The 17,764-nt window shown below is 40.7% G+C and overlaps 5 protein-coding genes across 5 annotated transcripts; 4 read left to right on the top strand and 1 right to left on the bottom strand.

Annotated features, from left to right (window-relative positions):
- Positions 1-1,368: 1,368 nt before the first annotated feature.
- LOC107700037 (claudin-4-like) lies at positions 1,369-2,517 on the top strand. Its single transcript, XM_016501538.1, has one exon. It carries the CDS (start codon positions 1,440-1,442, stop codon positions 2,085-2,087), a length of 648 nt encoding a protein of 215 aa, XP_016357024.1. The 5' UTR covers positions 1,369-1,439; the 3' UTR covers positions 2,088-2,517.
- Positions 2,518-3,551: 1,034 nt separating this feature from the next.
- LOC107699990 (claudin-4-like) lies at positions 3,552-4,435 on the top strand. Its single transcript, XM_016501453.1, has one exon. The coding sequence runs from the start codon at positions 3,693-3,695 to the stop codon at positions 4,326-4,328; it is 636 nt and encodes a 211-aa protein (XP_016356939.1). The 5' UTR covers positions 3,552-3,692; the 3' UTR covers positions 4,329-4,435.
- An 894-nt stretch (positions 4,436-5,329) lies between these two features.
- LOC107699989 (claudin-like protein ZF-A89) lies at positions 5,330-6,541 on the bottom strand. Its single transcript, XM_016501452.1, has one exon. It carries the CDS (start codon positions 6,376-6,378, stop codon positions 5,746-5,748), a length of 633 nt encoding a protein of 210 aa, XP_016356938.1. The 5' UTR covers positions 6,379-6,541; the 3' UTR covers positions 5,330-5,745.
- Positions 6,542-9,162: 2,621 nt separating this feature from the next.
- On the top strand, positions 9,163-9,948 carry cldnd (claudin d). The gene has a single exon (XM_016501536.1). It carries the CDS (start codon positions 9,211-9,213, stop codon positions 9,835-9,837), a length of 627 nt encoding a protein of 208 aa, XP_016357022.1. The 5' UTR covers positions 9,163-9,210; the 3' UTR covers positions 9,838-9,948.
- Positions 9,949-12,551: 2,603 nt separating this feature from the next.
- Positions 12,552-13,118, top strand: cldn28 (claudin 28). The gene has a single exon (XM_016501451.1). The coding sequence runs from the start codon at positions 12,552-12,554 to the stop codon at positions 13,116-13,118; it is 567 nt and encodes a 188-aa protein (XP_016356937.1).
- Positions 13,119-17,764: the final 4,646 nt, after the last annotated feature.

Raw genomic sequence — 17,764 nt, 5'->3', positions numbered from 1 at the left:
ATGAGATCATGGTCAGTGCTCAACAACCTAGAAAAAAACATCACAAAAGTCTGCTCTACTGTGTCATATGAAACCAGCTGCTACATTCTTGATAATTTATTGGCCAGGAGGGAGCATGAGGGAGCACACAGCACAAACCTAAATAGAGAAATTTGATAATGGTGTGGACACATTTTCCTGTACACTGTAAAAATATTTGTTGAAAATAAAACAGAGTACTGAGTAAATACTATTTCAGTCTTTCTACTTCTTAGTAATTATTTGATCAATTTCTGAGTGAATTTGTAGACATACTTATAAGTGTGCGCATATATATATATATATATATATATATATATATATATATATACACATATATATACACATAATGTATGTATATATATCTGTTTATTACATCTATATTTTTAAGAATTTTAATTATAGAAATGAAATAAATAGCAATTTATAAAATCTATAATTAAAATAAAAGAACTACAACTAAAATAAAAATCATGTAATAAATGAAATGTATACATTAATGCAATTTTTAATTGAACTGAGTAATACTTTTTTTATATGAGTTGATTTACATTTATTTATATTAGTTTTTATTAGTGATGAGTTTTGAGATCTCTCAACAATTTCCAAAAATAGTTCCAAGACATTGTTTTAGTGTGTGCATATATATATATATATATATATATATATATATATATGTACACATATATATACACATAATGTATGTATATATATCTGTTTATTACATCTATATTTTTAAGAATTTTAATTATAGAAATGAAATAAATAGCAATTTATAAAATCTATAATTAAAATAAAAGAACTACAACTAAAATAAAAATCATGTAATAAATGAAATGTATACATTAATGCAATTTTTAATTGAACTGAGTAATACTTTTTTTATATGAGTTGATTTACATTTATTTATATTAGTTTTTATTAGTGATGAGTTTTGAGATCTCTCAACAATTTCCAAAAATAGTTCCAAGACATTGTTTTATTTTTTTTTCCTTGGAAAATGATTAGTTCCTCTGAGCAGCACTTCCTGTCTTATATTCTGTTCCTGAATTCTATCAACAACAACAACAAAAAAAAAAACGTTTTTTCTTAGTATTGCATTGTACATGTTCTATTTTACTGATCCCGCCATAGATTTTTACATAGATATTACAATTTTGAAGAGTAAATACCATATAACCATATACCATATAAGGTACTGTGTCCGCAACGAAAAATATCATGGTAGTGACTCAGTCAAGCCTGGGCTTAGTCGCACCCCATGAAGTAACTACAAAACCAGTAGAGCGAGTCATTCGACAGAAGTCCCTCCCCCAAAACTTCACAGGCTCTTTTAAAGCATCAGCACGCAGCCTCTGAGACATACACCTGTAAGCACTGCAGAGAGAGCCACATCAAGAGACGAAGAAAAGCCAAAGATCATGGTGTCTGCCGGGCTTCAGTTACTGGGCACTGCCCTGGCCATCTTAGGATGGATCGGTGTCATTGTGGTCTGTGCTATTCCCATGTGGAAAGTCACAGCTTTCATCGGCAGCAACATCGTCACGGCGCAGACGTCATGGGAAGGAATCTGGATGAGCTGCGTCGTGCAGAGCACCGGACAGATGCAGTGTAAAGTCTACGACTCCATGCTGGCACTCTCCTCAGACCTTCAGGCCGCCCGTGCCCTCACCATCATTTCCATCGTAATTGGGATCCTGGGCATCATGCTGGCCATGGCTGGAGGCAAATGCACCAATTGCATTGAGGACGAGAGCTCCAAATCCAAGGTCGGTATCACTGCCGGTGTGATTTTCATCATTGCTGGGGTGCTGTGTCTGATCCCGGTGTGCTGGACGGCCCACGTCATCATCCAGGACTTCTACAACCCCTTGTTGAACCAAGCACAGAAGAGAGAGCTGGGAGCAGCGCTTTACATCGGCTGGGGAGCCGCTGCGCTGTTGATCATCGGGGGAGGTTTGCTCTGCTGCAGCTGCCCACCAAAGGAGGAAACGGGAAAATACACAGCCAAATATAACGCTCCATCTCGGTCTGAAGCTTCTGCACCGTCCGGCAAGAACTTTGTGTAAATGATGAACTCTGAAATGAACTCTATATTGCCTTAATGTTTACAGTCTTGGTTTGACCAGGATGTAGCGGCTCAAAAAGAGTTTGCAACAGGTATCATGAGGACTTGAAAAGCAGTCAATGAAATGCTGACGTTACAAGTTTTCTACAGATTTTCTACATATAAGACGATGAGGAAAATGGGTAACCACGTTAAAAAAAACCTTTGCATTTAAAGGAGGCTAATTTGATGTCTTGTTTAAGTATGATCAAATTTTCCTCTCAAAGCATTTGTCATGTTCGATGTGTTTTTGTTTTTCATTTAAAATGTATTTGAATTTTTTTCAAGTATTTGAACTTTTATGATTTTGTAAATATTACTTTTGTACAGCATTTTTATCTGCTATAAACTTGTCCAAAGGGAAAATAAAAAAGATATTTGTATCGCACCTGTTTGTTGGAGTGTCTATTAACTTGCATTTGCATGGGCGTTAACACAGGTGTCATATTGCAGCCCTCCATTATGTGTCACCCACCCTGTGGCACTTAAAAGGTTTCAAAAGAGTTCCAGTGTACAAAACATTCTCAGAGGGAGTTGTCAAACAGCAAATCCAGGACAGGTGTGGTTTGTCAGGTTCTTTCTCAGAGCCTATGCACATAATAAGACAAGGCTAAACATGATCTAAGGTTTGGCTTGTGTTTACATGGAACTGTTAGTAATTAGACAAATTATGAACTTTTTTTTTTCTTCCAACAAAACAAGTTTAATTAGGAAAGTCAACAGCAACCGGGGTGGTGCACTATTCAGACTTCAAATTTGAATTGTGGTAGCAAACAGGATGCATTATTACAAGTCAAATTCAATTGTAAGGAAGTAGAATTACATTGAATTTGATATCATGAGAAAACGTTACTATTTTACGAGGTGGTGATTTGTACAGAAACGTAAAAAAGAAACGTAAACATGAAGGCCCGCCCCTAAAAATCTGGTGCAAGATCATACGAAAACGTACACATTAGATAATGGGAATTTATACGAGTTAGCCACCAATTTGCCAAAATGCAAAATAGTTACGAATTGACATGAAAGTGTGTTGCTAATTTTTAACCAGAAAAATCAATGTTTGTCAAATTTTGAATAGGCCTACTAGCTTGACTTTCTTGTTTTACAATATATCTAAGATATTTTTTAAAATACAGCTTATAGAAAATTATTTTTGATACTTACATATTCTAGGAAAATAAGTGTTTATATTTATACAAACAATTCATTTTCCAGAATGCATTTCCTGTGTTGATTTTCTTTACTTGAAATTTAGCAGTTCCTCCATTTTCAAAAAAATAACACAAATATGACTGCGAATCTATTTCACCAGTACACATATACAGTTTAGTGCTTCGATTTTTTTCTTCCTTTTTTCAAATTCATTCGTACTGCCAGAAGGAGTTTCAAGTTATCTAGCTCTTCATACACTTCAAACAATAGTCAAAGAATATCAAATGTCTGGTTTTCTTTTTGCTTCTTTTTATGCTAGAACTCCGCCCAAAGTTTGAGGGCTATAAAACCCTGGCAATTAAAACCCCTCAGATGCTTTGCGCAATCCCAAAGTGACCTGCGTCCAGCAACGATGGCATCTCAAGGCATCCAGATCCTGGGCATCATGCTTGCCATGATAGGCTGGTTTGGGACCATCATCACCTGTGGCATGCCAATGTGGAGGGTCACGGCCTTTGTTGGAGCGAACATCGTGACGGCACAAATCATCTGGGAGGGTCTGTGGATGAGTTGTGTGGTTCAGAGCACCGGACAGATGCAGTGTAAGGTCTACGACTCCATGTTGGCTCTATCGCAAGATCTGCAGGCTTCCAGAGCCATGGTTATCATCTCCATCATGGTGGGCATCTTTGGATTCCTGATGGCTGTGGTTGGAGGAAAGTGCACCAACTGCTTGGAGGACGAAGCGGCCAAAGCCAGAGCTTGCATCGTTTCAGGGGTGGTTTTAATCATCGCTGGCTTTCTCGTCCTGATACCTGTGTGCTGGTCTGCACACACTCTTATCAGGGACTTCTACAACCCTTTAGTAACAGAATCCCAGCGGCGGGAGCTGGGAGCCTGTCTTTACATTGGCTGGGGATCTGGAGGTCTCTTGTTGCTGGGTGGTGGGCTGCTTTGTTGGAACTGCCCGTCCAATGACAATAGGCCCTACGTGGCAGCCAAATACAGCCCTGCCATATCTGTGATCCCAGCAATGAATTACGTGTGAGAATAACCTTAAGATATGTGGCAAGTATACTGTGTAAAATGACTGAAATAGACTATCATACAAATTATCATGACTTTGTCATTTGTTAAATGAAGATGACTGAATGAAAGCTGATGAAAATAAGTTCACGATTGTTTGTTTACAATAAAAATGTGATCAAAATAAACCTGTATTTGTGTGTAATTGATCATAAGCATTTCCAAATACAGATGTTCTGAAAACTATTTTTTTCTTTCATGCAAACACACACACACACACACACACACACACACACACTTAACAGTGAGTGAACACACCTCTGTTGACCATTCCACAGCTGCTGTTTTGTGCCGCTGCTTTTGTACCCATGCATACAAAGGATAAGTTATTATCGTTGCCAAGGAGAAACTCTTTGCATTCCAACTACTGTGTAAAATCAAACAAGCACAAGCATTCATTACAGACCCTTGCTACATCTGTTTTAAACAGGAATGAGCATACTGTCCAGGAAAAACAAAAGAAGAAATAAATGACAAATAAGTGTTTTTATTTTATTTGTATGTCTTATTGAGAAGTGAAGATGTCTGGGGTAATAAAAAGGAGAAATATCAAAAAAAAAAAATGAAACGGTGCGTAATGGTGGTCATTTGTGTATTAATGTTGGGTGCATACATTTTTTTTTAAATGATTATTTAATGTGACTTAAAAATATTAAGTGGTGCAATTTCCTTGCACATTAAATGCATGTGAGAATTTTTTTTTTTTTTTTTTTTTTTTTACAAATATGATGAATTTGGACTTAATATAAATAAAATCAAAATGTAAGACCTAATCACGGTCGGGGGTTTCAATTTTTATTTTTATCTATTTAATTTGATAACTAACTGGCACTTGTTATGCCACATACCCTTTAACCTTTTTTTTTTTCAATTTTTAATATTGCTTTAATGTTTTATTATTATCTTTAAATAAAACATAACACCAAAATACAACAATTATTTTTACGTAAATTCAGACTTTTTAAAAATACAATCTCTGGACAATCATGTATAGTTCTGTTCCCCACCCATAAATGATCAAAATGGCAGAAACTGAAAACTTGTTAATCATCTAAGGTGGTAATACGTCATTTTTGTTTTAATAATACTGCATTTGTAATATTAATACTGCATTCCAACAGCAACATAAATTAACGTGACTTGACAATTATTGAATACAGCATTATCATTCATTATTTTTACTTTTATGAATTAGGCCTATTTTTACAACAACAACAAAAAAGGTTTAATATTAAAACTGTCTAATCATGTATTAGGTTATATTTAAACCACTGGATTAATAGTCCATACTGTCAAAAATTTGACATTTTTGTTAATTACAGAGAACTTGTCTATAATACAAATGAAAAGCAAACTTAGACAAAAGTTTGAAATGTTCTTCATACATATTCTTTTTCCGAGGCGTTTGATTTCGGTGCTGGGTATTTGGGGGCGAATGCTCGTTGGTCTTTCTGAGGGCACTGGCAGCACAGTATCGCTCCGCCGGTGAGCAGCAGCCCCGCGGCGCCCCAGCCCGTGTAGAGCGACGCCCCGAGCTCCCGTCTCTGCGCGTCCATCAAGAGCGGGTTGTAGAAGTCCCGGATGATGGTGTGCGCCGACCAGCAGACGGGTGTGAGACACAGCAGTCCACTGATGAGGAAAAACACACCTGCAGATATGACAACTCTTGCCTTGGTGGTTTTGTTCTCGATGCAGGTGGTGCACTTGCCTCCTACGACCGCCAGGAGAATGCCGAAGACAGAGAGCACGATGGAGAGGACGAGCAAAGCGCGCGCGGCTTGCAGGTCCGAGGACAGGGCGAGTAATGAATCGTACACTTTGCACTGCATGTGTCCCGTGCTCTGAACCACACAGGACATCCACAGTCCCTCCCAAATGATCTGCGCCGTCACGATGTTGTTGCCGATGAAAGCTGTAACCCTCCACATTGGAAGGACGCAGGTCATGATACACCCAAGCAACCCAACAGAGGACAGGGCAACTCCTAAAATCTGCAGCCCCAAAGATGCCATGGCTCTTCTCGTTCCGTCACCACTTTCGTTTAATTTTTTTTACTGACTGAGGGAGTTTATATAGCCTAGACCCCCAAACGCTCGGGGTGGGATTTGGGGATTTGAACAAACGAACTGGACTTGAGAAGCAAAAAAGGGATGTGGTCTTCTTGGACGTGGTTCAGCTGCCTGGCTTAACTTTTTTTTAAAGTATCATTTAAGTAAAAAAAAAAAAGCTAAACTGTTTCTGTTCTGCTTTTTCATCCCCAAAAAGGGAGAAAAAAATGATGATGATGATGATAATAATACATTGTCTTTGATAATAAAATTTCATTTTAGTTATAAAGTGATCACAACTAAGAATGTGTTCAGACCACAGCCAAACTATACTGAGAACAATTTTGCAATAGAGATATGAAATTTCCTTGAACCCTTTCAGTAAATTCACTTGCACTGTAAATTATTTTGTTGTTGTTTTACAGTAATATTACAGTATTCGCAACAGTTCCTACTGTACAATCTGTGTACATGTTACTGTGAATTTTGTTGTTTTCACTTATCCTATTGTGTTCTCAGCAGTTCTGTGTACAGTATATTAATATTAGATCAGTGGTCACCAATTTTTTAAGCCCAAGATCCGTGAAGAATTGAATTGATAGAAAAAGACAACCCAGATTCACTTGCAATCTCAGATCTTTTATTTAATATTTTAATTAGTGATGCACCCATCATGATTTTTCACGGTCAATTCAGATTCCGATATTTTATTTATTTTTTATTTTTTTTACAAGCAAATTGGCTGATTCCGATACTGGTTGCTGATTTTTTTATGCAAGTTTACTTATTGTTTATTCGCTCTGTAACAAGCAAACTGGCCTTAAAAATATCTCCATTTAAAATTAGAGGCAACCACTGCAATTAAATCACGATCCAAACAAAGATGCTACACACCTGTTGCATGAGCCAGGGGCTTAGTTTCTGGGTATGCAGGTGCATATGGGCCCGGGCAGATTGGGGGCCCGCCGAGCCGAGGGGGAACTTTTAATTGAAACAAGGGAACGAATATAGAGCCCTGCACGGGCCCGGCCCTTGTCCAACAGCTTATCAGAATTCTCCGCCCGAGTCCGACCTGAGTCCGGGTGTCTTCTCTCTCTCTCTCTCTTCCCCTTTACACAGCTGCCGTTGCAGCTATAAAACTAGTCCAGTTTTGTTTTTTAATGGCAAAGTGGTTATATTTCGTTTAGTTTAATTTCTTTATTAAGTTAATTTAGAAACATGACTGGGACATTTTATGTTTCATCGCCTTGGAATTATAAGGTTCTACCAGACATTTTTGTCAAAATGGAGTTATTCACATATTCTTATTCTGTGACAACTTATTTAAATGATGTGAGGTTTCGTTTGAAAGCTGTGCACATTTTGGGCCTTTTTTTTAGAAAACAAAAAGGGTTCTATCTACAGAAGTCTATGGAACTCAAAAACCTTGAAGCTCAATATCTCAAAACAGCTCAGAATGCAGATAGAAACTTATAATTCCAAGGTGGCGGTTTGTTAAATTCAGTTTAGCCTTCTCAAATAAACACGATTTGAGACATAAAAACTTCATGCATTTCACAATATAAATTTAAATATTTAAGATAAATGTGTGATAAATATCCAATCCTTTGTGCTAAGAGTGGAAGCTGAAGCGCGCTTTGCAGGACATGGAGGCACCAGCACTTGAATTTTTTTCATAATATGAGTGGAAACTTAAAATACGCCATAATTTTTCCTCATAAAGGTAAGAGTATACATCATTCGGAACTGCAAAGTGTCTACTTTTATTTGTGTGCTCTCACAATATCAACAAAACTTTGTGCTTTTGTAAAATAAAGAAAACAATCAGGGTGGCTTTTTGCAGTCACAGTCTTGCGCAGAAACGCTTCACAAACGCTTTACTTGCCTCATTGACATGATAAATATATGTATAGAATGCTATAAATTACTACTTTAAAACTAAATAATTCAAATCAAAAATGAAAAACTCTTTCAATTATGTAATCCATAAAGATGCATTTCTCTCTAAAGGCGCATCCAACGAGGAGATGGCTAGTCAGGATTCAATAGTCAACTTCAAAATAGTCAACTTCATACTATTTTTTACTATAACTTCATTTATTTATTGATTGATTTTTTGCAGCATTTTAGTGTCACGCTGAAAAAATAACTAAATAAATAAGATTAACATGATAATATTTTAAGAATAAAGTCAAAATTATGATTTAACCAATGTCTTTGCTTCTGACCTTCGATGATCCAGTTCAACCATACTAATAAGCACAAATTACTCTAGACAAAACTTTGTGTCTTTTTTTATTGCTGAAGTGTGTTGAAATTTCATCTTCTTCATTCTACTGTACGGACTTAAATTTACTTTCCCTTCAGCCTGAGGCTTATTCATTTCACTTTTGGTGTGAAGCTTTTATATTTGCCAAAAATATAACTTTTTTATTTTAAAAACAAACAAGCAAGCCCTGTCCAGATTTTAAAAGTAACGCAAAAGTAACGTAATGCATTACTTTCCATAAAAAGTAACGAAGTAACGTAATTACTTACTTTTTTATGGAGTAACGCAATATTGTAATGCATTACTTTTAAAAGTAACTTTCCCCAACACTGCCTACGAATGACATGATTATGTCCTTAGTTTGTTAATTGAGACAGCCTTGTGTCTGAAATTAATTAAAGAGCAGGAACCCCTGGCCAGCTGCATCAAATCACATTACAAACCACACCTCTAAAAAGCCACTATAAATAACTTTATCGGTGATTTATGTGTTAGAGTCTGCTACTTTACACACTAACAAAAACATAATGGCATCTGCTGGAATTCAGATTTTGGCCACTGCCCTCGCGGTCATCGGCTGGTTGGGAGACATCATTATCTGCGCGCTCCCCATGTGGAAGGTGACGGCGTTTATTGGCACCAACATCGTGACCGCACAGATCTTCTGGGAAGGCCTCTGGATGAACTGCGTGCAGCAGAGCACGGGTCAGATGCAGTGCAAGGTCTACGACTCCATGCTGGCGCTGCCCCAAGATCTCCAGGCAGCTCGAGCGCTTGTTATCATCTCCATTCTCGTGACCTTCTTGGGAGTTCTCCTGGCCTTCGCTGGAGGCAAGTGCACCAACTGCATTGACGAACGGGACGCGAAGGCTAAAGTGGGGGTCGCGGCCGGCGTCTTCTTCCTGGTGGGTGGCGTTCTGTGCCTGATCCCGGTCTGCTGGTGTGCACACACCGTCATCCGAGACTTCTACAACCCCGTTCTCTCTGAGGCTCAGAAGCGGGAGCTGGGGGCGTCGCTATTCATCGGCTGGGGCGCGTCTGGCCTGCTGATCATCGGGGGTGCGCTTCTGTGTTGCCAGTGCCCAAAGAGCGACGGTCGTGGTTATTCCGTGAAATACTCCGCTCCGAGGTCTGCTCCAGGAGCCTATGTGTGACTGTCTGGACCGAAGTTAATTCTCCTGTTTGTGAAGGAAGAGATTTGAACCCTTTTTACTTCCTGGTCTTGCGTGACTATTTTAATTTAATAAATCATGTTTGTCTTTTTACATTTGTCTAAATTCATTTTTATATAGGCTAGCGTAACCTCCTCAAACAGTTTGGTTCTGTACTGAATTTTCTTTTAAGTTGAGTGGTTGCAAACATTTATATAAGTCAACTTAAGTTGTTCATTTAAATGTAGCTCAAATCGATTGCAGCCACTTACCTTAAACAAGCTTAGTAAATTGTGTGTGTGTGTGTGTGTGTGTGTGTGTGTGTGTGTGTGTGTGTGTGTGTGTGTGTGTGTGGATTTGAAGAAGTGTCTTTGAACTTCCGTTATTTGCGGTCTGGTTCACGGACAAACCACAAAAGCGTACGCTTTTAAAAGGTATTCAGGGGCGTACATTTCGTTTAACAGTTTGGCGGGGAGGCAATAAACAATTTCGTGAGCAATTTTTGACGGGGACACAAATAACCCAGCTAAAATGGTACTTGTAAGGAATGTATACATAGAAGAATAGTTTACTACTATTAGTGTAGCAGGGAGACCAGACCAAATTAGACAACTTAAAGCTGTTGTGGTCGCGCCGTGACAGCGGTCGTGTCCGTTGTAGAGACAACCGTCACAGTGTTGCTAAGTCCGCGGTTTTCCCGTGGAATTGAGCTACTTCATCACTGTTGCCGCGGGTTGTTTTTAAAGGGGTCATATGATGTTGCTAAAAATAACATTATTTTGTGTATTTGGTGTAATGAAATGTGTTTATGCGGTTTAAGGTTGAAAAAACACATTATTTTCCACATACTGTACATTATTGTTTCTCCTCTATAAAACATTTACAATACACAGTGGTTTTTAATCAATCATTTAATCATAATCAACCCACCCCGCCCCCCAAACACACCTGAGCAAGCTAATCAATGTCTTCAGGATCATTAGAAAATCACAGGTAGGTGAGTTTGATCAGGGTTGGAGCTAAACTCTGCAGCGCATTGGCCCTCCAGGGCAAGATTTGAGGAACAGTGCTGTAGGCCTATACGGGTGGTGGAAGGAAAAGGCAATTATTGCTCCTGTTGAGAGCAACAATAAGATCTACTGATTCTCAAATAAATTCAACCATAAGTAAACAAGGCAACGTTTTCTGAAGCCGTATAGCCAGATTTGTTACAGTACTGACAAATGCCAAAATGCAAAATTGTTGGCTTATATAGTGAAATATTTTCCTCATTTGTGAGTTGCTTTAGATAATAGCCTCATCTCAAATCCGATATGGCACTTGGTGCAGGAAGTCTTTTTTTTTTTAAAGATCCAAATTACCAATCTACCTTTTTGTAACTCACTTAAAAAAGTTATGACCAGTCTTAAAGAAAAATTACATGACTACATTTTTAAGACTAGTCAAAGCAGTTTATGCAGGCAGCCCAGAGGTTTGATATTAATAACATCAAATGTCATGATGTGAAACCTGCACCATATAGCCATAGCTGCAGGGCAAATGAAGATGATCAGTGAATAGAAGGATGATGTATTTTTGTAGGCAAAAACCAAGAAATGAGTTAGCATTTTGCACTTCCAGTTCCATTGTCCTGAAGTCAGTGGGTTTTTGGTTAAGCTTTCAGTTGTTTTTAAAACAAAGGCGGTTGCTAACAAGTGGCTAAATGAGACTACAGAGGTAGTCGGAGACATTATTCATCATCGCACTGAATAGGAAAACTGATCTACTTTCACAGCCTCATTGTAAACTATTCTAACTCAAACCTTCTGGGAAAACATTTGTGGAAGCTTGTAAAGTGGTGATGTTCAAGTAATGCAACCTTGGTGTGGTTTGTTTACAGCCTTCATTTAGGTTTTTACTTCTGGTGATTGCATTTAGGCTTCAAAAGTTAATTTGTGAAGATTATCATGATGAACAAAACATGTACGAATAATAAACTTTTGTTTGTCACCTCATTTTCTTCCATTTTTGGGGCATAGTCTCTGTTGATTTATGAAAACAATTAAATGCAAAATAAACAGCATACATGTTTGGAATTAGGGTGAGTAAATAAAAACCGAAGGTACATCCCAGTTTGTGTATTTATGCACTACTCTACATCACTTTTAGTATAAATAGTGTGTTCATACTGAAAATTCCAAAAAGAAAAGGAGCACTTTAATTGCCTGGATGATGCACTTAATTTATTGAAAAAACAAAGTGTATAATGTTGGACACTTTATGCACTCAACTGTCACAGCTTTAATTACATATTGGAGGGGGAGGTGTTACTGATGTTGGATGACAAAATAACCTTGTATAATTCATACTACACTAGACTGTTGGGTGCATAGTGTTTAGTATAATTTGGGACACAACATGAATTTTCATTTTGGATGAACCATCGCTTTAGTAAAACCATGTAAATTTCAGTATTTTCAATTTAGGCTAGCTATTGCTTAAAATAATTGAATTGTGTACTTTTTCCATGAATCCGTGGACATACTGAGTAGAAGAATCAAGTTGAACAGGAAACTCTATACGGGTCTCCTCCCCTTGCTTTGCTTTCTCTTTGTTCAAATACCAATACCTGAGGCAAAACAAGGAAGAGCATTCACTTTGTCAATAGTCATTCGCTCTTACAACTTCAACGTTTTCCTCCCTTTAATTGCAGATGAATTGCCTTTGTTGTGTAAAAGATGAGGAGACGACAAATCTTGGCTGTATGTCTGGCTGTGTTGGGCCTATGCGGTACTATCCTGGTGTGCGTATTGCCTATGTGGAAAGTGACAGCCTTCGTGGGAGCAAACATCGTGACAGCACAGGTTTTCTGGGAAGGCTTGTGGATGAACTGCATCCTGCAGAGCACCGCTCACATGCAGTGCAAAGCGTATGACTCCATCCTGGCTCTGACTCAAGATCTCCAGGCAGCACGAGCATTGATCTGTGCCTCTATCGCTGTCAGTGTGGTTGCCATTGGACTGTTCGTTGTTGGAGCCGATTGCACCAACTTTTACAGAGAAGAGCGGCTCAAAAAGACTAACACTGGAATAGCAGCTGGTGCAGTCTTTATAGTTGCAGGTGTAATGTGCCTTATTGCTGTCAGCTGGTCGGCGTATGTTATCATCGTGGACTTCTATAATCCTCAAGCAATATCGGGGAGAAAAGGAGAGCTGGGAGCCTCCATCTATGTAGGATGGGTGGCCGGTGTTCTGCTGATTGTAGGTGGTGGGCTGCTCATCAGCACATACTCCAACCGATGCTGACCAGATGTGTTGGTTAAGCCTCAAGTGACTCAAGTGATGTGCCTAGATGTAATATCATGGTCTAATCAAGGCAAAATTTGAGGACTGTTTTATGTTTTTATGAAATATATAAATTGATTGGTTATGCCAACCTCTAGCATATGGACTCTAAAAAATGTATGTATGTTGCATTATGTTCCAAAAACTGAGCTTAGAGAAGCAAGAACATCTGACTGTTTGTACAAATGCATTTATACAAATGAGCTTTTTTGATGAGTGATATAGAATATGTTAAATAATATAGGCAAGTCAAGGAAAGTTGATTGTTAGCACATTTCATACAATGGAAATTCAAAGTGCTTTAAAGAAGATTAAAACAATCTGTAATCATAAAAAGGAAAAATCATAATCATTAAAAAGAAAATAAAAATCACGATTAAAATAAATAAATTAGCTGAAATGAAAAATTATATATTAAAAGCACATAAAAGGAAGAACAGTGCAGTGCAATCAGTACAGCACACAAACAGTGTATAAAAATATTTCCTCTTTATTTTATCACAATTTTCTATTCATTTGCAGGCTCAAATGAAAAAAAAAAAAAATCCAGTATTTGTTGAACCCCGGTTTTTAAATCTGTTGTATGTTCAGTCATTTGTTCAGATGTATATAGTTATTAAGCTGTATTAAATATGTTTATAAAATTGGTTTTCTGATTATAAATATAACTTATTTTTAAGATTTCAGGTTGCCTTATTTACAAACTAGTATAGCAAACTAGCAATATTTTAAATATTTGATCTTATTTCATATAAATGTCAAATAAATACTAATAATTAATGTAATTCTTGATCTCTTTTTATGTAAATTGTTTTAATTTGTGTTTTCTTTTTTCCAATGTGGAGAACACAATGAGAATACAAATGATATTTAGCACAGGTTTAACTGAAGGATTAGTCACAAGAATATTTAAGATTATTGTGAGGAATGTTTTCAAGTGCAGAAAATGAAAAGATGACATCCCATGAAGGTGTCAGAAGCAGAAGAGCAAGAGTGTGGCTGTAATATATCAACCAATAAACATTTACACAGCCATATGGTAATCTATGCTATTAGAAATTGTATACTAATCTTTTTTAGAGGATAGAACATTTCTAAACCTTACGGAAATGTGGTGAGTGTTACTGGCATCAACATACTGAGCTGATTATATCTTTTGTGGTAAGACCACTAAAGCAAACAATGTTGCTTGCTTGCAGACAGCTGAATTTGAGTCAGCTTGAATGCAGACATGACAGACAGGTCTGGGTAACAAAACCAGCACAAAATGCTACTCATAACTATCCCAATTGCATTCTGTGGTGGTCCGGGGGTGGTTGCTTCAACCCGTGGCTCAAGCCGCAGAAAGGCGCAATTCACCCGACCCCCCTCCGGTGTGCTTTGCGGAAGAGAGTCTTCGACCTGCCCCTGGCGCTTCGGAGATTATCTCGTTCGGTGTGGCGGGGGACGACGACGATCTTGACGAGGCGATGTCCCTAACGGCGTCACTCGGGCCCTTCACTCCAGAGGAGCGCTCTGAAGTGGAGGGACATCCCGGTTCAATGGCGTGGTCATGTCGACAGTTCTGGCACACAACGAGCCGGTGCTGAGGCAAGAAATTCTCCATCTCCTCGCGAAACGCGTGATAGAAGTGGTCCCGCCGAGCGAGAGAGAGAGCGGGTTTTACAGCCAGTACTTTGTCGTTCCAAAGAAAGATGGTGATCTCCGTCCAATCTTAGACCTGAGACCCATCAACCGTGCATTATACAAACGCGCTTTCAAAATGACAACGCTAAAGCTGATACTCACCCGGAGATTGGTTTATTTCGGTGGACCTGAAGGATGCATATTTTCATATCCAGATCACCCCTCGTCACAGGTGCTTTCTGAGATTTGCGTTCGAAGGCATAGCGTATCAGTTCACGGTGATGTCGTTCGGGCTAGCGCTGGCGCCGCGTACATTTATGAAATGTGTGGATGCGGCACTTTCCCCTCTGAGAGCGAGCGGAATATGCATATTGAATTATTTGGACAATTGGCTGGTCTTGGCCCATTCGGAGGATGTGCTCAACAGCCACAAACGCGCTCTGTTACTTCACCTGGAGAGTTTAGGTCTCTGTGGGAACAAACAAAACAGCGTGTTACGCCCCAGCCAGTCAATCATGTATCTAGGGGTGCAGTTGGACTCAATGTCGATGAGAGCGTGTCTGAGTCAGGAGCGCATACGAGATTTAATGTCCGCTCTGAATGCATTCAGGCTGGGCCGTCCCGTGGCACTGAAGGAGTATCAGAAGCTCTTGGGACGGATGGCGGCGGCCGCGATGATGTGTCACCTCGGTCTACGCTATATGCGCCCCCTCCAGATATGGCTGAAAACACAAGTACCGAGAAGGGCGTGGAAAACGGGCCATGCCCACGTTGTGGTCACTCGCAGGTGCTTGAACGTGCTGAAACCATGGCGGAACCCCGACCTGTACCAACACAGCGCCCAGATGGGTCTGGTCACGCGGCGGAAAGTGGTCACGACGGACGTGTCGACGATGGGCTGGGGAGCTCATTGCGACTGCGTACTGGCCTCGGGCTACTGGACAGAGTCGGAGTTTCCTCACGCAAGTCCGGGGGCATCACGTGTTGATTCGCACGGACAACATGTCGGTGGTATCGTACATAAACCGCCAGGGCGGAGTACACTCGAGACCCCTTTACAGACAGGCAGCACGCCTTTTGCTGTGGGCCGATCACCATCTGCTCTCCATTCGAGCAGCGCATGTTCCGGGCTGCCTGAACAGCGGCGCGGATATGCTATCGAGGGACGGGATTCCTCACGGAGAATGGAGACTGAACCCCGGGACAGTGAGGCTGATCTGGGAATGGTTCGGGAAAGCGGAGGTAGACTTGTTTGCAACAGAGGAGAACACGCATTGGCCTCTGTTCTTCTCTCTGTCACGATCTCCCCTAGGCAGGGACGCACTCATGATGCCGTGGCCGAATGCCCGTCTGTATGTGTTCCCCCCGCTGAAGATTTTGTCACAAGTGCTGCACAAAATCAGAGAGGAGAAGGCGTCAGTGTTATTAGTCACTCCGTAGTGGCCAAACAGGCCTTGGTTTCCCGATCTGCTGGAAATAATAATGGCTCCCACGTGGCCGATCTCACTGAGACGGGATCTCCTGTCTCAGGCGGACGGCTCGGTATGGCACCCCAACCCCGAATGGTGGAAACCTCAGGTGTGGATGGTGTGTGGGAACCGGTAAACCCGGGCTTGTTGTCTCGCCGTGTGATGGACACGATTACGGAGGCGCGAGCCCCTTTTACGAGATGCCTGTACGCCTGTAAATGGGCAGTGTTTGAGAGATGGTGTGAATCGAATGGTCGGGACCTGGAAAACTGCCCCGTGTCTGACATTCTGAATTTTTTGCAACAACGAATGGACGGCGGCAGTATGCCCTCCACTCTCAAGGTTTATGTTGCAGCTATCTCAGCCTTTCACGCTGCTATCGACGGGCGCTCAGTGTGAAAACACGATCTAGTGATCAGATTTTTGAGAGGTGCGAGAAGACTAAGACCCTCTCGCCCTCCTACAGTGCCATCCTGGGATCTAGCTCTGGTGCTGGGGGCGCTAGCCCTCCCACCCTTCGAGCCACTTCAGACTGTCGGCTTGAGGGAGCTCTTGCTTAAAACCGCGCTGCTGCTCGCCCTTGCTTCGGTCAAGCACGTGGGGGATTTGCAAGCGCTCTCTGTGAATGCGGACTGCATGCAGTTTGGACCAGATGATTGTAACGCCACGCTCAAGCCAAGATTGGGCTACGCGCCTAAATCGCTCTCGACACCGTTCAGAGCGCAAGTGGTGGTGCTTTCTGCTTTCACTCCAGAGTCGGAGACTTCATCGGATGCCGCCCCGAATCAGGTGTTGTGTCCGGTGCGGGCTTTGCGAGTTTACATCGACCGCACAGCTCAGTTTCGGCAATCTGAGCAGCTGTTTGTATGCTTTGGAGGCAGCACCAGAGGGCAGCCTGTCTCCAAACAACGGCTATCACATTGGGTGGTCGACGCTATTGCCTTGGCATATTCTAGCCAGGAAATGGAATGTCCTATTGGTGTCAGAGCCCATTCGACGAGGGCGGTTGCCTCCTCGTGGGTGTGGACTAAGGGCATTTCTATCAAAGATATTTGTATGGTGGCTGGATGGTCTTCGCAGAATACCTTTGCCAGATTCTACAATTTGGACATGTGGTCATTAGCCTCACAGGTCCTGTCGGTGAGTACGACCCATGGTTCTACCTGCAACCACTAGCCGTTTGACTGTGCTGGTGGTTTCGACTAGGTCGTGCAGGGGGATTGGGGGCGGGGCCATCGTCATATTCAGACTGTGGCGCCCCGGAATGCGGCCGTTCTCTATGTGTGTATATTGTTGTTAGTATTGTGCCCGGCCTTGCTGCTCACATGCTTCATTGCATTGTTATATTACATACTTGTATGCATGCGTTTGATATGACTATAATGTCTTAGCCTTTGTAGGGCGACGGCGCTGCATCTCTCTCTTAATAAGAGACCTGCCATCGCACCTGGAGAGTTTAGGTCTCTGTGTGAACAAACAAAAAAGCCTGTTATGCCCCAGCCAGTCAATCAT

Source organism: Sinocyclocheilus anshuiensis, unplaced genomic scaffold, assembly GCF_001515605.1.
Source record: "Sinocyclocheilus anshuiensis isolate Anshui unplaced genomic scaffold, SAMN03320099.WGS_v1.1 scaffold1023, whole genome shotgun sequence".
NCBI classification, from domain to species: Eukaryota; Metazoa; Chordata; class Actinopteri; order Cypriniformes; family Cyprinidae; genus Sinocyclocheilus; species Sinocyclocheilus anshuiensis.
Note: the sequence above shows the minus strand (reverse complement) of the source record. Positions and strands in the feature narration are given on the sequence as shown.